The following is a 27,967-nucleotide window of genomic DNA, read 5'->3' as shown; positions in this document are numbered from 1 at the left end:
GATCCAATTTTCACCCGATCAAAAGCTGCTAGGATGGCAGAAATAGCAGCATTTGTTTGAGGTTTGTTCTTGCATCAAAAGCAGTTGACACCATAGTTCTTCTGCAGCGTCGACCAACTGCTTTTTTATTTATTTATTTACCTTCATCGACATCACTACTCCCCCCCCCCCCCCCCCAAACGCCACATTCTCCAAACCTGCAGTGCCAGTAAGCAAATCTACATTTATATAATGCCGCCAAGCTTCAATTGACTATTGAACTGTTACCATCCTTTTGTTTAGCTGCGCACCTTATTGATTGTATTAAAGAGATTTTTTTTTTTATTTGGAGCGCAGCCTTGAATCAGGAGAAGTGAGCGTTATGCTTCAATCTGCTTGACGAAACACGTCTGGGTGAAATCAAATTTCCCCCGACGTGACCGAGAAACGGCCCCACCTCTGAAGCGCAGCCGTACGTCATGTTTTTTCAGAGTCAAATGCCACATGCCTGAAGGAAATACCAGGGCTTGTACAGCTGAGAATGAATAGTGTTACATTTTAGGCGAATTTAGGTTTATGCTTTTGTTCTTTGTACATAAAATGCCACGATGAAAGCTCCTTACGCTTTGGCTTTGTCATGACACTCGGTTTTTATTTTCTGTTAGAAACAACAACAAACATGATGTGACTACAAGCTAAACAATTCAGTATGCAAGTAAATAATGTAGATTAATTGCATGTTAGTTTAGAGATTTTGCAAAGATGTTGTTGCTTTTGGTGAGACTGTAAATGAAGAATATTATAGTAACACAAGTCATTTTTAACTATCAAAAACTTGTACAAAAATTATCCACAAAATGTATATAATTTTGACAATTTTGGACTGATTGTCTCTATGTCAGTGTTTCCCAACCCTGTTCCTGAAGGCACGTCAACAGTTCAATGTCTCCCTAATCAAACACACCTGAATCACCTAATTAGAGCATAAGAAGAGACTCCAAAACCTGAAGTTAATTAGTCAGGTAAGGGAGACATCCAAAATATGTACTGTTGGTGTGCCTCCAGGAACAGGGTTGGGAAACACTGCTCTATGTTATCCACTTGAAAATCCTTTCATCAAAAATCATCAAGTCAATTACAAAAACAAATATTAAAACTGAACTGCAGACTACATAAATAATATATAATTTTTTACTTTAATTACACATTATTTTGGGCTAAAAAAAATATTTTGTGTATCTTTTTTAGACCTGAAAAGGCAAAAAACTTAAAATACATATGGAAAAATTTAATTTTAAAAATCATAAATTACGATAATTTGTAACAAGTTTTTTTTAAAAATTTACAGGGCACCTGTTTTACCCCTTTTACAAGATGTAAGATAAGCCTTTGGTCTCTCCAAAATGTGTCTGTAAAGTTTCAGCTCAAAACACCCATCTGATTATTTATTATAGCCTAAAAAATCTGCCCATTTTGCTGTCTTGAGTAGTTTAGCTGTTTTTGTAACCTGTGGCTTTAAATACAAATGAACTGCTTCTCCCTGCCCACCGCTCCCACTTCCATGTCTGCTTCTCATGTGTTACATCAGATAAACAGCTCTCAGTGATACAGACAGACACGGGTGAAGCTGAAATACAACTCATTAGTCAAAAATACCATGTTAATTTGATGTATTTGTGGTGGAGTTTATTCAAGCCTTTCTGAAATGATGAGTCACACACAAATGCCGTTTACAGTACACACACGCACACACACGCACACACACACACACACGTTATTAGCGTTTACTGACACCATGCGGCCATGGTGATTATAGCAGTTAACAAACAGGCTCTGTTTTAAAAAAAAGTTTTAAATATAAAAATTATAGAAATCACAGAGAGTTGTAACGTGTGTAGACATGTGTGTACATGTTATTATAGAAACATGGCACCTGTCAATCAATTCGGTGAGCGAGGAAAACTGCACTCCTACGTCACCTTGTGGTGGGCCTCAAAATCACTGGGATTTGGGTCCTTAACGTCAGGAAGTTTTATCAAAGACATTTAATGTGTTTGTATCACTTCAATATGACAGTGGACACACTATACAAACACACAGCAGTTCTGTCCAAACAGCTTACAAAAGTTGATGCCATTTAAAAAAATCGTAAAGGTAATTTGCATCTAAGATATTTTGCAGTGCAAAATGTGATACATGATGACTTCATGTTTTGATTTCTGAAAAGTGAAGAATGTAGCAAACTAACATGAAATTGTGTTTAAAAGTGGACAAATCCTGCTAAATGGAATGTAAAAATGTATAAAAAAAATTCTAAAAGAAAACAAGATCATTGTCCACATAACACTGAGAGACATTTATTTGTGTTTTAAGCCACTTAATTTTCAAACATTTTTCAGAAAACAAGACCTAGGGACCAAACAAAATCTAACTGGATTTAGTTTGTGGTTAGGTTGTGGTTAGTCAGTTTACTGCTTTTTTATGCCCAAAAAAAGCCTTTCTGTTGTTAGTGGACTGCACAATTACACACGAAAACAATTCACTATTTGACAACTTCTTTCATGATATTTAGAAGTACTGGCCTTGCAAGCACTGTAATAATAATAATAAAAATAAAAAAGTAACAACGCCTGTTAATGCTAGCATTAGCATTTTCAATTAAGTATTAATCACATAAAATGACTAAGCTAACTGCAGCTAATTTGTTCAATTAGTTCAATTTCAGATTCATATAGAGAATGGTCACCTTTATATTCAATTACAGGAAAAGATTAGAGGTGAGAAGAGGCTTGTTAGTTAAACCTCTATCATTATCTATCTATCTATCTATCTATCTATCTATCTATCTATCTATCTATCTATCTATCTATCTATCTATCTATCTATCTATCTATCTATCTATCTATCTATCTATCTATCTATCTATCTATCTATCTATCTATCTATCTATCTATCTATCTATCTATCTATCTATCTATCTATCTATCTATCTATCTATCTATCTATCTATCTATCTATCTACAAATCAATGCATGTAACAGTTATGTAAAAACGAAGTGACCATGAACAAAATAAAATAACTATGTCCACAAGCTAATATTACTTCTTGTGAGGTTAAAACACTGGTATCATGTTATCTAAAAAGTTATATAAACATTTGCAAAAACATTTTTATTTTGAATAACTTACATTAGTAGTGTACAGAATAAAACAAGCATATATATTTTTTTTACCACTGTATATTGACTCAAAATAATATAAATAAAATAAAATAAATCATATTTTATATCCTGCAGATTGAATATTAATTATAATATATTATAAACCTGTAACAATTCCAATACTTTTAGCAGAAAAAAATGAATACCATAGTTACAGATTTTATCCACTCACCATGAAGCTTTTTTTAGGAGGGGATCCCTTTCAAAAAGAACTTTAATTGTCTTCAGAATGTTTAAAAAAAGCCTCATAAAAAAACTAGAAAACCAACAAGACGGAAAGAGGAAGATGAGATAATTACAGACTCTTCTAATCCTTTGGCTGTAAACTAAACTCATATCCCCCACTAACATGTCCAAAAGTCCCACACTAAACCCACCAAATGTTAGACTCAGATGAAGTACAGACGCCAAGTCCAGATCCCTTAAATCCCTCCCAAACCTGTGAATGATTCTCAGCGCAGTGACTGTGTAGGAATCCCCGTCAGTGAGTGTGTGCTGGACGATTTTCTGATAAGACTCACTAGCAACGCAGCGGCGCTTGGCACACATAAACATGGGAAGCAACAAAAAGCCTGTACACCTCCACAACACTGTCAGATGCATTAATCACTTACTGTGGAGCCACTGTTTCTCTGGGTTGTTGTGAACGAATAGATTTTGTGTGTGTGTGTGTTTTTTTAAGGTTGTAGATCCATCTTAAAGGGATAGTACACCCAAAAATAAATTGATTTGCTGATCCTTTACTTGCTCCAAACCTGGGGTGCGTTTCTGAAAACCATCATTAGCCAACTAAGGTCGTAAGTTGTGTCGTTACAAACATAGTTCGTTCATTTAGCGTTTCTCAAATCCATCGTTCCAACGAACATTCGCAGACTGCGTCGCAATTCTATGCTTGCAACAACACATCTGGAGCTGTAGTTAGAAACATAGTTCTTGGCTGTGTTCTATTTCCAGTTATTCCCCCTATGCCCTATTCGTTTAGAACATTCTAACATTTAAACTTGGAATGATTTTTTTAAAGCATTAAAGTCATCTCTCTTAGGTGTAATTTGCTTTCAAAGCATTTTTAAATTCAGTTTTAGCGATCTTCATGTTTCCAACTGTGCTTGCTTAGCAGTGCACTTTGAAAACATTGATGCCATTTTGAACACAGCCGTCGTTCATGACAAAAGCTATAGGTGACCTATTATTTAAAAGCGGAATTTACATTAAGTCTCCAAAGCTTGTGAAAACAAAAAACATTTCATACATTAATGCTTTTAATTTATAGTAGGTTATTTATTAAGTATCTGTACTGTATATGACATAGGCCTGTTGGTTAGAACATTTCTGCAGTGGTTTGCATGTTGAATTGTAAAAGTAGACTTTTCAAAAAATAAATAAACAATATCCTCCTTAATAATAATAATAATAATAATAATAATAATAATAATAATAATTGTCATCATCATCATCATCATCATCATTAATATTAATATTATTATTAAAGTAGGATTTTTTTCATTCACTAAAAAATAATAAATATTAAATTTCATTTCTTAATAATAGACTCATTATTTATTTATATTAATGATATTAGAATACGTGTTAGCTTTTGTAAGTGATTTTATGTTCATTTAGAATAGACTATGGCATATTCTCAATAATATTTGTAAAGGAAACATAGGCTCTATATGTGCCATTTACATATGAGGAGTTCAGATGCAATACCCTCTAAATCCATCAGACCTCTTTTTTAGTAAATGAGCATTTTCTATCAGGCTCCTATAATTAAGTTCAGCAGGTTCATTTTATACTGTAGATAATGATAAGGTTATTAGCTAGTAAATAAAATAACTTTTTTCAAAAATGTCACTTTAGACTATTCTTTGGTTTTTAACAAGGTAGATTTTCTTATTTGCGTCAAAACCAGCTTAATCCACTTGTAACCTCTAAATCCACCATTGGGACAAAACGGTGTAATTAGTTGAAAAATAACCAAAGATGCAAATTATTTTACCAAACATAAAACACATTTCATAAACCACCTAAAATTAAAAATGCATAAATCTGTCAAGTGGCGGTTCATTCCAGTGTGGTAACCCACTGGTAAACCAGGGACAAAGCAGAAGGAAAATGAATGAATAAAATCTGTCAAGTAAGTGCATTAATTAACATTAAAATTCTCATAAATTAAGTCTTAACAATCTGTTGTCATTTCTGAGATTTGGGATTTAGATTTAATGTAAGTAGAACAATGTAAACATTGCAAACATTGTAAACTAAGCTTGTTAGATTCAAATAATGTAATGTAAAAACATTGTGAAACATCAGTATCTGTGCATTGTCCATTAATATAAAAAGCTTATCTGATGTATAGGTAGTTGAAGTAATATAAATAATGTATAGTTTTAGACATTATATTTATCTTTTAAAAATAGCTAAAATTAGCAAATAAAACACAAGGTTTACTGGGCAAAAAAGGGGCGTCTCTCAGACACTTTTAGAAGCTGTCATTCATTCATTCATTCATTCATTCATTCATTCATCCACACCATACTCAAGGTCTTAGTCTCTTTTTCGTCTCTTGTTTATCCTCATAGCATCCATGTGGGATAAAAGACGGCATCTTAACTTCGTGTTTCATGAAACGCAGTTGCCGTTTAATGTATAGTAAATCGGACTAATTTAAAGTAGTGTTGCTGCACAAAAAATGATATGAATGCATGTTACACTTCTGACTGTACAGTGTGTTTTCTTTTCCTTACACAGAGTAAGGGACGTTTTCATTTGCCATTCACTGACAGTTGGACAGGCTCATCTAATTCATCAAACTCCATCTTTTAAAATCTAAATCGAAAGCAGAATAAAACAGTCTCCTTATGAAAGCCGGCTTATCAGTGCGCTGCTACATTGAAAACATATGATTCGACTCGTGCCTTCTGATTGGTTCTCAGGATATAGCGGCTTTTGCTGCCAAAGGCAAGCGTTTAGAGGCTTTTGCCAACAAACTGTTATTTCTGAATGCGCTGATGCTGCGATTTAGGTGATTTCAAGCAAAAATATTTGTTGAACATGCACTATGTGGCTTTAGCATTCGCTCAATGTCATTAGCTCATTTTTGGCAGAAGTGGCGTTTAGCGGCTTTTGCATCTGAACTTTTAATATATTTCAATTAATATGGAAAGCGAGTGCATGTTTATACCAAAACTAATATTGGATTTTTTTTTAATGCATGTGTGTGTAAAACAATATAAATCGCACAAAAAATGTATGGGTTTCTTCTCTAAAGATGTTGTTACCACATTGTTTAGAGCATCATTATGGGCATTTTACGTTATAACGTGGCTCTTCTCACAGTCTTCGTTTTCTGAAAGTGTTGATAACACCATCATCAAGTTTTTCTTTTATTATTTCAGTTAATAGGAATGTACAAAAAATATTTCTTGTACTCTCCCATTCAATGCATTTCGAGTTTACCCAACTTTGACGACTTCCGCCAATGAGAAACCCGGAAATGTGAAAAGTGTCCATAAACAGCCTCATTGTGAAAACATACCCCCGTATACATTTCTGGAGAGCGCAAAATATGTAGCCAGAGCTATGTATGGCTGAATTTCGTCTTTAAAATGAATGCTACGGGGCCAAATGATTTCTTTTACTTCTGTTTCTTTTCACACTACCAGCTGACCGCTTATCTCCGTGTGGTTGACTTTTTTCACTGTTACCAGTTTGTCCAGTAGCTCGAAATGTACATCAGAGGACTTGAGACGCAGAAAGGAGTTAACTGCGATGTCAGGGTTCGAGTCCAGTGAAGAATGGTTCCAGAAAACAAGTAAAATAAAAACAAAAGGCTAAAAATGAAATAAACAAGTAAATAACAGGCTGAGAATGTGGTAAAATCTGAAAACGTGGTAAAATTCAGGTGGATGCGAGGGCTACTCTTTTTCTAAACACTGTTGGTTGGGTTTAGGGAAGGGGGTGATCGGGTCAATTGATGCTTTTGAAAACACTATCGGTTGGGTTTAGAGAAGGGGTCATTGGGTCAATTGGTGCTTTTAAAAACACTATCAGTTGGGTTTAGGGAATGGAGTGGGTGGGGATATCGGTCGGTCAGTCAGTCAGTCAGTCAGTCGACAGCAGCCTCCGGTGGATTTACATGAGAACAGCATGTGCTAATGGCACTCATCAGAGAAATTTGAGATCTGAAAAAGCAGCCACTGGTGGATTCACACAAAAAAACTGCAAAAAAACGTAGCTCCTGGGACGTATTTTGCACTGTCCAGAAATGTATACAGGGTTACGTATCAATAATGAGCCTGGGTTGGAATAAATTTTCTTTTTTGTTTAAACTATCTCTTTGACTCTCCAAAAATGACATAGAAAAGCCATCTGCATTCATACCTTTGCATGCATCCTGCAGACCCACTGCATTACTTTCTGCCAAAAAAAAATTGCAATGTGTGTGTACACATGAAATACATGCTCACAGATTCCCCTGTGTGTACATGCAATTCATCTCCTTAATTATGAAAAATATCTTCTCTTGTTTTGTGCCCCAGATTTGCTTATTATCTCTTATTAGGGGGCGGTGGGGGGGAGGGTGTCTATTTCTGCTCACTGAAGCTGATTCTTTGAACTCATGCAAATAACACATGGACTTTTGGATATTTCTATGTTTAATGCGTTTGAACTTTTTTTTAGATTTAATTACGAATTATATATCTCATTCATTCCTGTTAATGATTTTTGCATGTAGAACTATGGTTGAAAAACGGTCTGGTAGGAAAGACTTTTTAATGTAGCGCTTTCTTCTCTTAGACAAGAATAAGATTAAGGATGTGTTTACACTTTGCAGGTTTGGTTAGATTAAAACGAACTCTGGAGCGAATGCTTGTATGGTTCATCAGACAAGCAGATCGAGACCCATGAAAAGACGGTGTGAAGTCAGGTGTGGTTTAGTTGAAACAACACAACACAAACCAAACTGTATCTAAAAAAACAAAAACAAACAAAAAAAAAACAGGACAATGTCAAAAGACGCAACCATAAAAATGACAGAATGCTCAAGCATATCTGGTTTAGCCATAGTAATGATTGGTGGTTCACAAAACTTTTGGTTCATTCATTTTCCTTCAGCTTAGCCTCTATTTCATTCCAAGGTCACCACAGCGAAATGAACCACTAACTTTTCCTGCATATGTTTTACACAGCGAATGCTCTTCCAGCCACAACTCAGTACTGGGAAACACCCATACACGCTCATTCACACACATACACTACGGCCAATTTAGTTTATACAATTCACCTATAGCGCATGCCTTTGGACTGTGGGGGAAACCGGAGCCCCTTGCCAGCACAGGGAAAACATGCACACAGAAACTCCACTAAACTCCACACAGAAATGCCAACCAGCCCACCTGGGACTTGAACCAGCGACCTTCTTGTTGCGAGGCGACAGTGCTAACCACTGAGCCACCAAAACATTTGGTTTACATTACAATTCAGTTTCTGAGTCCCAGAATGGATCCTTTTTCAGAAAACGTGTCAAAAAAATCATTTTGCTTTCCAATTTAATACAAAAACATTTGGTGTTTGAAAAAATAACATACAGAATCGATACGTTAAACAAAAAAAATATAAATAACTTGCAAAAGAAGTAAAATATAAAACATGTTTAATAATTAATAATAAGTGATGCCTAAACAACTATAATACTTTGTTATTCTTTATATGTAATATTAAAAGTTGAACAAACACACCCAAAAATATATATATAATTTAATAAAAAAATGTTAAAAGTAAAAACAAAAGAGAAATTGATTTTCTTTTAATTAAATCAAATTAGTGAGTTATTCCCTAATTTATTTTATTATTTGATTTGATTAACAATAATATTCTAATACAAAGTTACACATAGTGTTATATTATCACAGCTTACATTCACTACTGCATAACCAGCTATAGATATATCATGAAATAATTCTATTTATCCGACTGTTCAAATACAATATACCAATAAAGAGAACCACGCCTTGCCTCGCCCCAATACAAAGACACTTCTTATAATGTGCACTGAAAAAATTATGTCTCCAAAACTGTTGCAAAATTAATTTGTTTGTTTAAATTCAGCCCAAATAAATTGTTTACAACTATTAACATTTTTAAATTTTTTTTTGCAAATCCCAGGAAACATCTTTGAATCATTTTTTTACTGTATACATAATGTTATGTATATTTGTACCCCTCACTATTTCACTGCACAGTTGTGCTTATTATATATTGAGTTTTTTGGGAGCTGTGTAAATAAATGTAGAATGATTTAAAATTCAAATATACAAGATAGGTATACATGATGTTCATGTTTCTATGGCAATCACTCACGTCAGTCACACCCTATATCTCATACCCATGCTACATCCAATGTTCATAAAATTATTTTAGAGATTATTTCAAATTGGAAAAACAGAAAGAGAGAGAAAGAGAGAGAGAATTGTACAGTTTATGATTTTTTTATTTGTTAGTTAATTTAATTATTATTATTATTATTATTATTATTATTATTATTATACTATATATTATAATACTATCCTTCAATTTATTGTGTTTACTATGTTTATATACATACAGAATTATTTGCCCCCTTGAACTATTATTTTATCTTTGCCATGACAGTAAATAATATTTTACTAGATATTTTTCAAGACACTTCTATACAGCTTACAGTTACATTTAAAGGCTTAACCAGGTAAATTAGGTTACTAGGTAGGTTATGGTAATTAGTGTAATTATAATAATGGTTTGTTCTGTAGATTATCAAAAAATATATAGTTTAAAGAGGCTAATAATTTTGACCTTAAAATGTTTTTTAAAAAAATGAAAACTGCTTTTATTCTAGCTGAAATAAAACAAATAAGACCTTCTCCAGAAGAAAAAATATTACCAGACATACTGTGAAAAATTCCTTGCCCTGTTAAACATCATTTGGGAAATATTTAAAAAAGGGAAAAACATTCAAAGGGGTCTAATAATTCTGACTTCAACTGTATAAATAAATATATATGTATATATGTTCTTTCTAATGTAAACTTTTTAAATGCTTTGGCAATACATTTGTAACATTTGTTATGCCAATAAAGCAATTATTGAGAGAGAGAGAGAGAGAGAGAGAGAGAGAGAGAGAGAGAGAGAGAGAGAGAGAGAGAGAGAGAGAGAGAGAGAGAGAGAGAGAGAGAGAGAGAGAGAGAGAGAGAGAGAGAGAGATAAAATGATTCTCTTCTCTAGTAAATGTATCCTGATTTGTTTTTGATAGAGTTAGTGATTCTTTCTTTAAAAATAACAATGTGAATAAGTGAACCAGATGTTAATATATTATTTTTGTTTGTTTTTGCTTCTGAAATAACTAAGAGAACCAAACTAGAAAAGTGAACACACCCTTAATGGAGAGAAAATGGAGACATGCTTCACAAATACATTACTCATAATTAAATGAAGCATAACTTAGCACTCAGTTATGCTGAGAATTGAGCAATAATAACTGCTCCATTTTTCTTCTGTGCACTCTTGTTCCAGTGAAATCACAAAACGAAAAGCGAACAAACATGTCATTGTCTGATTTACATAAACTTGACAACCTAATTGAATTTATTCCAGCAAGATTTAAACTTTCGATCGCTCTCTGAGCCACACCATTTGAGCTGCTCGAAGACTGAAATCCTAGATTCGCTCCAGCAATGGATGCATCATCCAACTGCAATCTACAGCACTTAGTGAATGTATATCTTCAAATTAAGGAAGACTGATTTACTGACTCACTGTAATGGACAGGCACATTAACACACTCCAAGAGTACACAGAGTTGCTAAAACGCAAAAAAATGCTATTAGCATTAGGAGACCTCCTGTGTATATGGTTTCATCGTTGAAATGCTTTCATCTTTCGAACAAACACACATTGCCTGCCACACTCCCATGACTATGACAACCCATTTTGAGAGCTGGCACAGTGAGACATTACCCAGCAGTCTCTGCACAACCCATTTACAAACTGCAGTGAGGCCCATTTATCAGAGACTTTAGCACATGCTCAGATTGTTGCCCATGCAGTTTCAGCAACAATCACTGACTGGAGCATGTTAAATATCTCTTGCGCTCACAGGAGTTCTCGCTCTCTTAAGCTCAGGCAACGACCGCTTTGTATGAACTAAATGCAAGTAATCTAACTTAAACCCTGCATGTGATCACAAGCAACAGATTTGCTTTTTTTTAGAAGAAATAAAAGAGAAGGATCCCAAGGTTATCTGGAGAACAGGTTACATGGAAAAGACTCCTATTTTGAGTTCTAATGTTGATAAATACGTTTCAATCCTTTGTTTTGGGTTCCATGAACCTTTCACACCACTCACTGCTACAGTAAGCACTGTAAAGGACTGAATGACATAAGATAAATATAGGTGATTAGCTTCTCAGAACCAGGCTGGCAACTACCGCTTTGTATCTACTAAATGCAAGCAATCTAACTTAAACCCTGCATGAGATCCCAAGCTACAGATTAGCTTCTTTTATAGAAGAATACATTGAAAAGGATCCCAAGGCTGTCCGGAGAACAGGTCACATAGAGAAAGTGTCTTAATCTAAGATATGAATTCTTTGTTTTATGTTTTATAAACATGTTATACCACTCACTGCTACAGTAAGTCCAGTAAAAAGACCGACTGGCACAAAGTGAATATACAGTAGGTGATTCGCTTCCCAAAACTAGAGTGGGAATGATGAGAATGCTATTTGTATTGGTGAAAATATTTGTAAACGGAGTTAGAATAGAAATGAAACATGAATGTACCACATATATGCTTCTAAGGGCTTCATAAACTTACCATCCTCGGTGGGCACATAGACATTGAGGTAAAGGCAGTCCTCGCTCTGGTTCTGTACATAAGCCGCGGCTGCATCCAGGTTGTCGGTGAACCATACGGGAAGCATGATCTCTGGCAGCACCCCATGGATGTTCTGCGGGCAAACTGGTGCAAACTGTGTAGCGTTACGGATCTCCTGCCAGGAGCCGGGTGCCTCTGGGGGTTGGAAGCGTCTCTCGCCCACTGGCGGGGTGGCGTAGGGGACGCCCAAGTACTGCTCGACCGGGCCTAGAATCTCATTGTTCAGCTCCTTGCGTACTCCCCGAAGCTTCCCGTAGCCTGTGGTGACCATAGGGTGCTTGGCGGCGGTGAGGTCTGCCCGTTGGCAGGAGGATAGCGCAAGGCGCAGCGCCAAGCCCAGCAGCCACACTAGGCAAGTGTCAGATATGCGTCGTGGACAGGAGCGGACCGTCTCCCGCCGTGATCGGGCCACGTCCACCGATGACATGCTTCGGCTGGGGTGAACGCTGCCCCAGTGATGGGGAACGGATATGAAATGGACAAGAGCAAATCTTTTCAGGCCACCCCAGTGACTTTGGTATATGTGGAAAGGAGGGTGTGCGTATCCTCAATGGTGCACAGAAGAAGCCTGTTGACACTCAGCGGCGAAGAGCTTCATCCTGATGTTACTGCAACATGCAATGCTTCTATTGCAATTTGCTCATTAGTTCCCTACAGGGAGAGAGAGACAGAGGCAGAAAGACAGATATCATTAACTGCTGACAGTAAAACATGCATAGCAACATTATCAACCACAATAAAAGGTAATTACAGTATTGCCGGAGGTTTGAAAATCATATCAACCATAAACATGTGAAACATGAATCTAATTAAATATCATTTGTTCCACTGCATATAATCTTTCTCTTAATGTTTGTTTAATATCTTGGTGGAAATATCTTCCTTTCTTTCTGGAGTATTCTCTAAGGCGCATAATTACAGATGCATATCTGGACGTTGGGCTGTTCTCTCCAGCGTGCTGTCACATTGTCGAGAGGTGCGCTACAGCGACACACATTCACGCTCGGCTACCGGGGGTGTGAAATACTGAGTGTGCTGCTTAATTGACTCCCTCAGAGGAGATGACAGCACCAAGTGTGTTCATTTTAAGTTCCCCCAACGTGCCGTTGCTCCAGATTCTTGGTTCCTGCCTCCCCTCCGTTCCACTTGACTTAGCCGTGCTAGTTTCAATCTCGCTAGAGTAGATGGGGGCATTTGTGCGTAATAACTGTCTGCTGCTGACAGTCTATGGCACAATCACCTTCCCCCCTTCTGCCGAGCTAAAGACATACATCTACAGGCGGGAATTAACCACATGACATAATGATCTATGAGGAATGCAACGAGAAGCGTTTACCACAATTTTGGCATAAAAAGATGTTAGGAACGGGCACTGGGTGCACAGAGACAGACCAATTTAAAACTGACTTATAATGAGACACTTAATTCTGGAGTCAAACAGGGTAACAGGAATCAGTGATTCAAGAAGGATGATGTCATACACGATTGGGTCTGGAAAGTGCTTCCAGAATGACTACGCTTCAGTGGACATAGTGTATATGTGCTTAAAAATGTACACATACTAGAGGCATCCATTATTAAGCAGAGCTGAAAGAGTGCTGCTGTTATGACCTCAAAACCTGGAGGACTAATTCACTGCTAGTTCCCTCAAGATTTTCCTTTTGGATTTTTAAAAATGCTTTTGTTTTATTTTTTTTAATTAATGTGTAATATGTTCTGTGGTAAACATAACTTGATGGCATATGAAATGTTGCTGAACTCACCCAAGTTCTGAAGCAGTTGTTTATTTTTCAGAATGTAAGTTTGCATAAGCAGCTAACAAAGAATGTGTGAGTTTAGTTTATGCTGTAGAACAAACACAATCAAAGTATTGTACCTTATCATCATCATATAATTTTATTTTGTAGTAATTTAAGTTGCTTCAAATAGTTCCCAAGATAATATTAACTTTTATAAAAAATAACTTTTTATACTTAATATTTATCTGTAATGTACTGTATCAGTGCATGTCTTGTTTCTGACCAGCCTTCACGTTAAACAGTGGTTTTAACAAATATGATATGATTCCATCTATTTAACTCCTCGTTCTGGTCACCATTGGGCATTCTGCACCAGTGGGTGCCAACAGTGATTCTACTGGACAGTAATTCTGATGGCAAAGTGGCATTCAAATCTTCCACCATTTTGTTAGCAACACCAACTTCCAACGATCCAATTAAAATCATCCACTACCCTACATAGTTTCAATTGGATGAATGCCAATATACTGTAGCTTCATGTCCATTAATATATATTTCAAATATACTATTCAAATACATTTCCTGCACATACACATATACAGTCTTTGGACATCTGTGGTTTGTTCTGTAGTAATTTCTGCAGGGGGCTAATAACATTGACTAATGATAATTAAGGCCAGACAGAATCTGCGAACATTTTTTTGCTATTTCTGCACAAAATATTGTAAAAATCTGTGGATTTACGCGAAATGATTTTAGGTGTATCGTAACTAAAAACTTAATATGTTAAATAAAAAGATAATACATTTTTCACTTTTATTTAATGTTTACAATGCAATGTTTACAATGGGAGTTATTTTCCTATAAAAAGAACGATATGACCATTTTGGACCAATTTCATGCTCCCAACTTTGTGGGAACAGTTTGGGGATGCCTCTTCCTGTTACAACAAGATTATGTACAAAGTGTTGCCAGATTGGGCTGTTTCCTGCCAAATTGAGCGGTTTTGAATTTGATTGTGTGGGTAAAAAATGCAATAGATGGGTTGACAAAATCTCGGGAGGTTTTAAAACGTAACTTTTAAATGCAACTTATTTAAAAAAACATAACTGTGTGCACCTACTCCATTCAGTCAGGAGTGACCACTGTATAGTGCAAACTGTGTGGCCTACCAGCAAGGGGAGGTAAAGGAAAGCTGTATTAAAATTTGACTCCCTGGCAAATCTGTCTCCTTTTCGTGTGTACAAGCATCAAGCAGTGCCTGCAGTTAACTCACAGCAGTTTATCGTGACACTTGTATAGATCATTTTTTCCCGCAATTAACAGCAAGAACTAACATAGCCTTGTCTGATTGACAAGCAGCACCTAATTATGTTCAAAAGAATTTAAAATGCCAAACGGGACCAATTTATACCCCATTTCGAAAGTAAAACATACTCTAATAGGTAGTGTAATCTACACAGCAATAAGTGCGAGGTGGGCAGTGTTTCGATGTGATCCGGTTATGATGTGGTTCTGTGACTGCTGGTGTTGGTTGCGCTATGGTTTAAAAATATATATAACAGTTAAAGTAACTAGGTTAATTCGATTTAAATAAATTCTAATTAAACAAAACATCAATCTAATATTTTGGGTGTTTTGTGTGTTTGGGCGAGGTTTTGGACAGGTTTTGGACAAGTCTTCGCTGAGGCCAGCTTCCAGCCTCCGCCACTGAGACTGCAGCTCTGCACAAGACGTTTGGCCAGCGTTTTTTTTCTTCACTTTCGCCATTTAGTGAAGTTTTTTTTCCCTCTCCGCTGTCGCCACTGGCTTGCATGGTTCGGGATCTATAGAGCTGCGCATCGTTGGATCTGCTCTTCAGTATTTGGACTCTCAGTAGTGATTATTAACCACACTGAACTGAGCTAAACTGAACTGAACTTAAACACTACAAACTGAACTACACTGTTTCTATTTACTATGACCTTTTATGTGAAGCTGCTTTGACACAATCTACATTGTATAAGCGCTATACAAATAAAGGTGAATTGAATTGAATTGAACTTTTGGGCTGGAAAAAGTCAGCTATATCTGGCAACACTATGTATAAATCAAGGTCTATAAAGACATAAATGAGCAAGTTTGGTGTGGAGGAAATTGACTGGCCTGCACAGAGTCCTAAACTCAACCCAATAGAACACCTTTGGGATAAAATAAGGCGGTGACTGCAAGTCAGCTTTTCTCAGCCAACATCAGTGACTCACAAATGCACTTCTTTAAGAATTGTCATAAATTCTCATAAAAGCAACTCTAGATATAAGCTAAAGATTGGAATGTAATTAAAGTTCACATGCAAGTAAAAACTGAACCTTTGGCAATATACTCTAGATTTAAGCTCATAAAAAATTTGCCAAGCATTGCCACTCATTAGTATTATATACACTGATTATGCACAATATGGATTTAAATAGGGTAACTAGAACCAAACTGGCACATTTACCAACTGCAACTTATTAAATGTATATTTAGATTCTGGAGAAAAACCTCACAATTGCCAAAGCAGTGTCTGAATTTTGCGAAAATCTATGAAAAAAAAACAAACAAGAGTGCTGCAACTTTGTTTTTTGTAAAGACTGTCAGATGGGGTTTAAAAACCAGCAAAAAAATGGTTTTACTGCCAACAGACACAAGCAAAAAACAAAATAACCAAAAATAAAAACTTTAAAAGGATGTAGGCTGATTTCTCAACAGCAGAATGCCAACGTGTGTGGGAGTTGTGAGTGTACTTTGGACACTGTGAGGGCTGTAGAAGGGTTTCAAAGTGACAACCGTTGTCCCAGGATCTACATTGACAAAATCAAGAATGAAGTAAACGTCTCCTCACAGGCCCAGAGCAAACGGCACCGTTCTGCTGATCAAAGCCCCGGGACTTTATAGAGAAGTAAATGTATTCTAAAGTAAATGTGTGCATAGCCGCAAAGAACACACAAGCCAATCTGAACAGCTGAGGAACAACACGTATGCTTGCACAGGCAAAACAGAAACCACGTTAGTGAAACATCTGGGCCAAATCCTCACAGGAGATGCAAGAGTCTACAAAGAAATCAAGAGTCAAGAGTGAAGACGGAATCATCAGGCGTATGCTCTTCTTCAGGCACTCGGCATCACCATGGCAACCAGAGCACAGCTAATCAACCCAGCGGCACCAAACCTGGACACAAAACACCTGGAGGAGAAAACCACCAACTGCTGGAGAAGCTGAGTAAGGAAAAGATGGCGGAAGAGGAAGATGTGGTTTGACACAACACCAGACGTATGATGGAAATACTCTCATGACCACATGTGTTTAACACGCAGAGCTTGCAATCAAATGTTCCTGCATTGAAAAGACAAAACCAATGCAGGCATATGAAAATTTTGACATTTTGGTAAAATTTTATTGCATGTTTTGCTCTTTCAAAGTGAAATGTCCACTAAGTGCAGCAAAAAAAAAGCATGTTTATTATTCTTAGAAACCAATAAATATGACCATGATGATGAGTTACCATTTTATTAAACTGGTTGATTACACACATCCACATTCTGAATTAGTTGTTTATTTTTAAGAATGCAAGTTAATGTAAGAAATGGGAAAAGAAGTGTTTGTTTAATTTACAGTATGCAGTATAATCAAGGGCATAGGTTTGCTCTTGACATTGGTGGGGACCTATGAACCACACGGTAGATTGTGCATCAAAGCGGGAAAAAAACACTAGCATTAATGTTATCATTATTATGATGGACAGTGTTATTCAGTAGTGAACTTAAGTTTATGTGATTTACAGTTTTTTTTTTTTAAACTCCTCATGTCCACCTTTTTTTTTTGCTGCCGCCATCCTCAATTGAGTGTCACACATCTCACACACCTTATTCTTGCACGGGAAAATTCCTCTGCGCAGTTTTAGCACTGTTACATCTGAACGCAGCTACAGCCTCTCACATGACAGCAGGGAAAAGCTCAGCCAATCACAATGTTCATATGTGTTTTGGGGGTGGTACGACTCGAGTAGAGACTGTGATTTAACCCTTTCTGCATGTCCAGGTTAATGTTGACAGTGTGATTTTTAAAGTGAATGAAATTATTGGTGGGGCACGTCCCCTTAGTCTGTGCTAAATCTACGCCCCTGAGTAGAACAAACAAATCAAAGGATTTTACTTTATTTTAATCTTCTTACTCATGAACTCAAACCAGCCGCAATTTGATCGTCTGGGTTTTAACATCACAGAATATTGGGAGATAACACGTACGTTAAACACTCAGAGCTTGCAATCCAATATTCCTGTATTACATAATTGACAAAACCAATGCAGGCATGTGAAAAATATTTTAACATTTCTGCAAAAAATCATCTTGCACATTTTTTTTTTCCACTAAGCAGTGCAAGAAAAATAGCCAATAGTCTCAGAAACCAATAAATTTGATTTTGAAAAAAATGTTTTATTAAATTTGTTCGTGAACATTCTCAGGCTAAAAAGTTCATGCTTGACCGGTTTGAAATTTTGAAACAAAGAACAAAGTTTATTTTTCTGGATTAATTTAGATTGCCAAGAATACATTTAAGAAGTAAGTTGAAGCCATATAAAAGCTAAAATAAATATATAAATAAAATGTATTTTCTGAAGCAACAACGCCATTTTACCTTTAAACTTTAGTAGAACCGTGCTTCATGGAACTTGTGCTCTGCATCAATAGTGAAATGCTGTACCAGGTGAGCTACAGTATCAAGGCATTTACTACATTAGAAATTCCAAACATATGGAAAAGTTGTGTGATGCAGACATTAAAAACTATTTGTTAATAAAAAAATTAATAATTACACAATGTTGCCTTCAAAGCATTTTTGGAAATAAAGGTACAAAAACTGTCACTGACGTGGTACTTTTTCCAAAATGTATACTTTTGTACTTTTTAGGTAATGACCTGTACACTATGGATCTAACTTAGATCTCAGGCCTGTAGCCATCCTACTGGTTCTTTTCTCTCAAAAAGTGGACCTTTTTGCAGTTATTGGCCTCATTTTCTATTAAATTCTGAGATTCAAATACTGCATTTTAGTGGCATTTTAAACACTAATCTTTTCTGGATGTAAAGTAATAACTTTTTGATGCAACAAAAATATTTTCTATAATTTTGTAGAAGTGCTTACCATACTATTTTACCACAAAGTGTACAAATGTGCGTTAAAATTTTATAAATAATGTTGTGTGATTAGAATTTTAAGTAAAAAATCATTAAAGAAATATAATTTTTTTTTTAAACAATTTTTAAAATACAAATTTATTATCATTCATCATTAAAAAATAAAAAGAATCTGTTAAAACTTGTTTAAAATGAAAAAAAAGTAGCCTGTAGGCAAATAACAAACTGGCTAGCTCATTTCCTCAGTCAGAATTTGTCCATTTAAATAATTAAAAATTGAGTTTGTCTTAAAGCCTTCTTCTATCAGTTATTTTCACAATTTATGATGGCATACTGTCAAACATGGGACAAATTAGCTCATATAGGGGCTACATTTTGGACTTTGTTAGTTTTGGACTCTGTAACTGTAACTAACTGCACTAACTTTAAGAAGCCAATATGGATGCTTAAGGTACAAGCACTTTCCTTTTGAAAAGCTACAACCCAGTAACAGCTTTTGTATCTTTATTTCTGGAAGTGTATTGTGCATGAAACTGTGCAGAAGTGAGTCTTCATTAATTGATGATCTGCCCTGTAATCTTAACTCGCAGGAAACTGAAATAAATCTGGCTGGGTTTTAGTGCCTTCGGTATTCATAACAACTGAAAATGGCAGTGAATTGTGTGTATTTGTATGTTTTTGGAGTCTCTAAAGCCATGTTTTTCCACTGAGCCTGGCAAGGACAAGACTATTTGAATGACAACATACAGTAGAAACCTGAGACAAGTTACACTGACTTCAGCTCAACACACTTGCAAATGCAGACATTAGACACCAAATGTCACCAACACCACTGAAAACCCTTAGCAAGATGTGAAAGCATTAATGTAAGTGTACTGATGTTAGTGTATTGTAAGCACGCACTTAACTGTCTCATTCATCCAAGAAACGAACAGATATTAAGATGCCACAAAGTTGATGTACTGTTGGTTCCTAGCAGTTTTAACTGCTTCAAAAGGCGATTCACAGTCTCCAATCCTATTGGTAATCGTCACTAATATGCATAAAATTATATTCTGTTAATGTTTGTTGCAATATCAACAGCTGTTGGCACTAATGCCACCTTTTATTGCTCTGAAAACAAGAGACTTCCAATTCAGATCCCCCAGAGCAACCCTGGATTAAAGGGTTAGTCAACCAAAAAAATAAATAAATAAAAAAAATGGAAATTCGGTCAACACATGTACTTTCAAAGGTAATTTCCTCTATGGAGCTCACTCAAAACAATATTTTGATGTTTGCATTCTCTTCCATTCTCTTAACATGCTGATTAGTAATGCAAAAAAACATCTTGGTGTGTCTCAGTTCTACTTTATATCAAACAATGCCAACAGTAGCTGTGTTTCCATTAACTTAAAAAAGGCAAGGCGAGGCAAGAAGAAAAGTTTTTAAGCTTGCACAAGATATTTTTTCAGGCAATTCAAACAAGGAACATTGTGGAAAAACTCTCTGATTTCTCCTATGATTTATTTAATTAATTATTGACAGCGAACCTTCTTTGTGTCACGATCACCAGCGATCATAACTCCCAGATCGCTGGATCTCACACACAAACACACATGGACTACAATTCCGCCATCAATGGACTACATATTCAGTCATGCCACACACATACTCACACCTGCTCCAAGTCTCTACTGATTACACTCGCACCACCTGAACATTGTTAAAGACTGATTACAGACACTATTTAAACAGCACACACTCTCACTTCCATTGCTGAGTCTTGTTTTCTGTAAAGTGACATTACAACGCGTTTCTCCTAGTCTAGTTTTTCTGTGTTTTGACCTTAACCTATACATTTGACTACGATTCTGGACTGCCTTTATACATTTGTTTGCACCTGTGTTGACCATTGCTTCCCTGACTTCGAATAAACCAGCAAGTGGATCCTAAACTTCAGTTGTCTCTGTCACTCCACGTGTTACACTTTGGTACTTGTCTTTTGAAGAAATTTGGTCACAGCACCAAACTTATCTGGTTGAGTGCACTGATTTACATTTGATTGAATATTTTATAAGACTGCAATGGAACAGTTTTCTACATTGCCACATAGTGGTGGACGGAACTAAGTATTTTCTACCTCACTACTGTAGCTAAGTACATATTTTAAGAATCTTGACTTTATTATTCATTCATTTTCTTTTCGGCTTAGTCCCTTTATTAATCTAGGGTCGCCACAGCGGAATGAACCGCCAACTTATCCAGAATATGTTTTACACAGCAGATGCCCTTCCAACTGCAACAATTCACCCATAGCGCATGTCTTTGGACCGTGGGGGGAAACCGGAGCACCCGGAGGAAACCCACGCCAACACGCAAACTCCACGAGAACATGCAAACTCCACACAGAAATCCCAACTGACTCAGCTGAGGCTCAAACCAGCGACCTTCTTGCAGTAAGGCTATCGTGCTACCCACTGCATCACCATGACGCCTGACTTTATTAATATATTCATTTTATAAAACATTTACTTCACTCCAATGCAAAATATTGTACTTTTGACTCCACTACATTTCCTGAATGAAGCTAAGTAAGAGGTTACTTTGAAGTGGAAAATGTCACCTGTTTAGAGACAAGATAGTGGCGCTTAAATCGAGAACAAGCTGAATTTTCGAAAAGCGGAAAAACTGACAAATTGTACGGAACAATTAATTTATGAATTGAACAGACTCAGTTCAAACAGAACAGAATCTGTTCAAAAGTCAACAACTCACTGATTCAAACAATCTGTTCAGAGTGACTGCGTGTCCCAAATCACACACGTATACATATACACCATATGTATTTTTGTAGTATAATGTAAGTAGTGCATTCACACTGAAATAAAAAGTGCAGATGCAGATTAAATACCTGAATTTCACTTCATGCACACAATGGTTTATTTATTCAACAATAAAACTTTATTTATTTTATTTCACTAATTTGACAACCGTTAAAGGTCGACTGGGAAATGGTTTGAATTTCCAATTAGTAAAAAAAGTGTTGGTTTTCAAGTTGGAAAGACACAAAACTCACACACTGCATGGCTCAGTGTATTAGTGCAGTGTTTCCCAACCCTGTTCCAGAAGGCACACCAATAGTCCACATTTTCAACCTCTCACTAATCAAACACACCTGAATCATCTTATCATAACATCAGAAGAGACTCCAAAACCTGAAGTTAATGGGTCAGATAATGGAGACATCCAAAATATGTACTGTTGGTGTGCCTCCAGGAACAGGGTTGGGAAACACTGTATTAGTGTATAAATGCATTGTGTATAAGTGTCATTTGTCACTGATTCACTGATTCAACGGATCCATTCAGAACGAGTCTCCAGTAAACAATTAACTGATTTTAAAAACTGATCAGACTGAGGTTCAACATGTGAATGTTTTCACTTGAATTATCGGTATGGTTATTAGAGCATGACAAAGTGACAAATAAATTTTCTTGTAAATTAAGCATTCATCAGTAAAAACTTTTACTTTTAAATGAATACAAATTGAAATACCTTTTGCACTTTCACTCAAGTAATATTGAAAAGGAGAACTTTATACTTCTACCGGAGTAATATTTTATTAGGGTATCTGTACTTTTACTCAAGTGCCTAATTTTTGTACCTCATCCACCACTGGTGTACATGGTGTACATAAAGGTCACATGATGGATATTTAAAGATAAGTGTTTACGTGTAGAAACTGACTTCAATTGGTAAGAACCAGCACTATCTTGACTTTTAAATGACTTATAATGAAACAAAAAAAATATAGATATTTTGGTTGCATTACATCATTTTACAGAAAAACTGTCATTTTACATCAACATTAAAGGGTCACGAAACACCAAAACACAATTTATGAGGTGTTGACAGTCGTATATATGTCCCACGCTGCTAAAAACACAATTAGGACATATGTATTTAGCAAACAACTGAAAATGTGAAGTGAAAAATGATATAGCTTTGTTTTTACCTGTTACAGTGTTCAGAGAGACGCTACGTTGTGTTGCCAACCGTAATTCAAGCAAGTAGTAGAAAAAAAAATTGTTCGGCGACATGGGTCAGCAGTGTTGCGTTTATAAATTTGCTGCCATGAAGGTTTTGCTTCCATTTCCCCGCAACTCGAGTGTGGATCGAAGCAGTTGGATTACAGTGGTCTGCTAACACGCGACAAAAATATGTTTGTAAGAAATATTTTTTACCCGAGAGCTTTTCGCATCTAGAAATTGTGAAATCCAGATTTGCTACTCGTCCGTTCCAGTTCATGTTGATTGTCCTGTCTCTACAAATTTGGGTTCATGGCTTATTAAGAAAATACTGCAAATGTTGTGCAAATCTGCAATTGGAATCCAGACTAGAAAAGTTAGGCTGCAGTTTCATAAACAGCCACTGGTGTCGCTAAAAACAAGAGTTTCTACATAAAACCCCTTTAAAAAGATCCTGTATTTGCTTAGATGGGTGTGTGGCTAAATATATACAAAAATATCCTAACCCATCAATATTAATGAGACACAATTAAGGCCAAAGATTCACCCTCGCCTGGTGGGGTGGCAATTGAACTTCATAAATATGCAGTTTTCCGTTGACCCCCCACCTTCAAATACACAGGCACACAAACACACGTCCAACCTGCTGAGGTTCTGTTACATCACCGCCAGCGTGTGGTAATAAATCAAGAGCGTATGAAGACAGCAAGAAAAAGACAGCATGCTCTCTCAGCTCCCCAGGTAAAAGGTTTCCGAGCTCATCAAGATCAGGCCCTTGTTATGATATATACGCTCAGTAAGCTGGTGAAAATGTCTTCTAGTCATGTGATCAAGATCTCTGACAGGACAAAATGCACCCTTCAGATATTAAATGGTATGTCAAATTGTGCTCACGGGCAATTGATGTGACATGTCAGAAAGTGACAGCAGTGTGACGTGATATACTCAAGGTATAAATGATGATGAAAAACCCTTTTCTGATCATATTAGTATTGGTAACATGACAGAGATTTGATTATATTTATAATTATATTATTTAAAGATAATTAAAAACAATGTGTGGGATTTTGAATATAGCCTGTTGTGGAATTTTTATAAAATAAAGAAAAATATTTTTGGACAAACTGCAATTCTGAAATAAAAAAAAAAAATAAATAAATAAATAAATTAAAATAAAATAAAATAAAATAAAATAAAATAAAATAAAATAAAATAAAATAAAATAAAATAAAATAAAATAAAATAAAATAAAATAAAATCTTTTGGGTACAAACTATGCAAGGCTCCACATAGTTTGTACTAGATTATCCCTTTTATTTTAATAAGTGGAAGTAAGCTACTTCATTCATTCATTTTCTTTTCGGCTCAGTCCCTTTATTAATCTGGGGTCGCCACAGCGGAATGAACCGCCAACTTATCCAACATATGTTTTACACAGCGGATGCCCTTCCAGCTGCAACCCAAAGAAACACCCATACATTCACACACATACACTCTGGACAATTTTAGCTTACCCAATTCACCTATAGTGCATGTCTTTGGAGTGTGGGGGAAACCGGAGCACCCGGAGGAAACCCACGCGAACGCGGAGAGAACATGCAATCTCCACACAGAAACGCCAACTGACCCAGCCGAGGCTTGAACCAGCCAACCTTCTTGCTGAGGCGAGAGTGCTACCACTGCACCACTGTGCTGCCTACTTAAATATGATAAAGTAAAATAAAAAATAACATTACATTGTAGTACTTTCTATTTTAACCAAATTAAACTTTATTAAACAAAAGAATCACAAAATAAAATACCTTTAAACACAAACGAACAAACTAAATAAGTAAAAATAAAATACTAGTAAAACAATGCTAAACCCCATAGAGTTTTCAATGGATTTGTAGTAATAAATAAATAAATGAACAAATAAATTAAGAAATGAAACGGAATTCTTCATGAAGCAGAAAATGCATGCCTCATAACTGTGAAAAAATCCAAAGGCCCTCACAGTCCCTCATTATCAGACCCCAGGACAATACTTCCAGTTCCCCTCTTGAAACCTCTTCAAATGAGAGCTCGTCAATTGAGCCATGCATTGCTCAGGCAGCATCGAAATGTTTTGACGTTTCACTCACTGTTGTTCATCCCAGCAAAACAACAACTAAAATCCCCCTGATCGATTGGTTAAGACATGCACATATTTCATTTCCTGTAAGGACACAAGGGAGCATCCTAATGCTGTGAGGGCCCCGTATATGCAATCGGTCATCCAAAACACACACATTTACACACACACACCATTTCTCAGAGGGAAAGCTTTATTGATAAAACTGGATATGGTCAGTTCATAAATCACTCACAGACGATTTCTTAGCGCTCGTGCATGTGTGTGTGTTAGAGTGTAAGAAGCCCACGCATGGCCCTTGTTGATTAGCAGCGTGTGGGCTTAGGTTAGGCCCTCAGGGGCAGCAGGAAGTCTGTGAGTAAAACAACATACTGTACGGACCCTCTTCTGCTTCGCATTGACGGATGCCTCACTAGTTTCAAGCTGAATTCATTTTCTGTGCATTTGGAGGAAATACAGTGCCAAGCTGTGTTTCTGCTGTCGGGGCCTAAAGCGAGTGTGTTTGAGTGCCAGGGCTGTTGTCCATGGTCACTTCTGGGGCTTGATTGGCCCTTGTTAGGACTTTCCTAGGCCCACTGGATATCTTGAGCCAAATAAGGCCAGCTGGGGGTTGAGGACCTGCAGTGTCTCATCTTAAAGGGGTACTATTTTACCCCTTTTACAAGACATAAGATAAGTCTTCGATGTCTCTAAATTGTGTTTGTATTGTTTCAGCTCACAATACCCATCAGATTACTTATTATACAATGCAGAAATGGACCATTTTGGGCTCAGAGCAAAGTGTAGCTGTTTATGCAGTCTGTGCCTTTAAACGCAAATGAGCTGGTTCTCCCCGCCCACTGTTTTCACATATGTGTCTGCTTCTGTGTTAAGTCAGATAAACAGAAGTCAGTGACAGCTGACATTCTGAAATTCAACTCATTAGTCAAAAATACCTAGTAAGTTTATTTGATGTACAGTCAGAATTACTAGCCCCCCTGATTATTTTTTCCTCAATTTCTATTTAACGGAGAGATTTTTTTTCAACACATTTTTAAACATAATAGTTTTAATAATTGATTTCTAATAACTGATTTATTTATTGTCATGATGACAGTGAATAATATTTGACTAGATATTTTTCAAGACACTTCTAAACTGCTTAAAGTGACATATAAAGGAACAATACCTACACAGTTTTGTTCAAAATACTTACAAAGTTGATTTAGCATCATTTGTGCCCTTTAAACTCTGTGCAAAGTCAGTATTATATGTGTGTTCTGAGTTTCTCACACTACAGACAAATGTGTTATTAAACACCAAGTCAAACTTGAGAGATAAAAAGTAAAATTTGTTACTAAAATCCTTTAAAAAGTACTTTCCCGCTCACAGGAAAGCTTTCACCGCTATTAAATGTTCGCTAAGACCTAAACAAATATTCCACCCAGCTAATAAGTTCTATTATGGGGATGGGCCATGCTGGGTGGCTTAATTGCATCATCCAGTCATGATTAAGCCCTGCCCAAAAATCCTGAGTACAAAAATGGATAACAGCGTAATGCTGCATTTCCACTACAACACCAAATCTGCGCCTAGAGCTGCTGTGCATGCTACCACAACACTGCTCTATTAAATTTAGGGGTGAGCATGCTTTAACTAGGTGAAAGACACTGTGTTTGTGGTGTTTGCACTTTCTTCATGTGTCTTTCAATTCGTAATGCACTGTGTAAGAGTTTGCGCTCAACTTCCATTTAAAAACACTTGCTTTGTTGCTGTTGCAACATGCTAGTGGAAACTCAACGTAACTTCAATTCTACAAAGTTAACAGCCTTTGTAACATGTTTCAGCAATTAATTTCTAACATGTGTAATGTACAACATTCATAAACACAGCATGACTTTGGCCTCACTGAGCTCCAAGGCTATTGGCCTAGTCTGGCCCATTGTGGAAAAATAGCTCTACCAAACCTGCCAATAAAGCACTCATTGATAGAAAGACATGCATAGGGCCCATACAATGGTCTACCTATCCCAAAGACTCAAGATTCAATGTCTATTGCATTTCCCATTGAGCTCCATTTTGGGCTCCTATCCATTTCTGTTCAGCAGATTCAGGAGATTAATGGTGAGGTGAGTTCGATAAAAACCTGCGAGGGCACGTACAGATAATTTGAATTGCAAGCAGAATTTTAGCATTTGCTCAGTCGATATGAAAGTGACCCTGAACTGGCACAAAGGGCGACGTCGCTAATCCAGGGCAATGAGGTATAGAGATTCATCCATCTCTTTCCCAAATAATTCTTCTCTCATGACATCATAATGCTCTTTTAGTTCTATTTGCCAAGTATTGAACTTCAGGATGAAACCCGTCCTCGCTAAGGCTAACATTACTAATAGGGTAAGATTTGTGAAGATTCTTTCTTAAGAATAATGGGTGATTAATGCTCCATCAGTAATCCACATAGCAGATGTATTTGTTTAAAAATGAAACAGCATATTCATTCTGACATGTATTGCATAAAATATATGGAAGAACATAAGGCTTGTCAAAGTATAAACATTTCAATTTTAATTTAATTGCTGTATCATTAAATAGACATGTTTAATACCAAATGTGATCATGATTACCAAATGTCATGATTACTAAATGTGAACTGTATGTGGAAAAACAATGATGCATATATTAGATCTGTACATTATAAGGGTCAACAAGAAGAGGGGGCTTTAAATTGGGGTCATCAAATCATCAAATGTATGTTGTTCTAAATATTGTAAATATTGCACGTTGTTGTTCTTTAGGTAAACAATTATCCACTTGTTCTGTTAATCTTTGATCACAGTCTGACCATTTGCAT

General features: G+C 36.3%; 1 protein-coding gene across 3 annotated transcripts in view; it reads right to left on the bottom strand.

The window, feature by feature from the left end:
• Nucleotides 1-27,967, bottom strand: part of nlgn2b (neuroligin 2b) — a 175,459-nt gene that overhangs the window by 73,221 nt on the left and 74,271 nt on the right. For all 3 annotated transcript variants that reach the window (XM_056466734.1, XM_056466736.1, XM_056466735.1), the window contains exon 2: nt 12,055-12,765. In XM_056466734.1, the coding sequence (XP_056322709.1) occupies nt 12,055-12,541 (487 nt within the window). In that variant the 5' untranslated portion in view covers nt 12,542-12,765. The remainder of the gene's footprint in view (nt 1-12,054; nt 12,766-27,967) is intronic.

This window comes from Danio aesculapii, chromosome 10 (genome assembly GCF_903798145.1).
Source record: "Danio aesculapii chromosome 10, fDanAes4.1, whole genome shotgun sequence".
NCBI lineage: Eukaryota > Metazoa > Chordata > Actinopteri > Cypriniformes > Danionidae > Danio > Danio aesculapii.
This window is presented reverse-complemented; position numbering and strand designations above follow the sequence as displayed.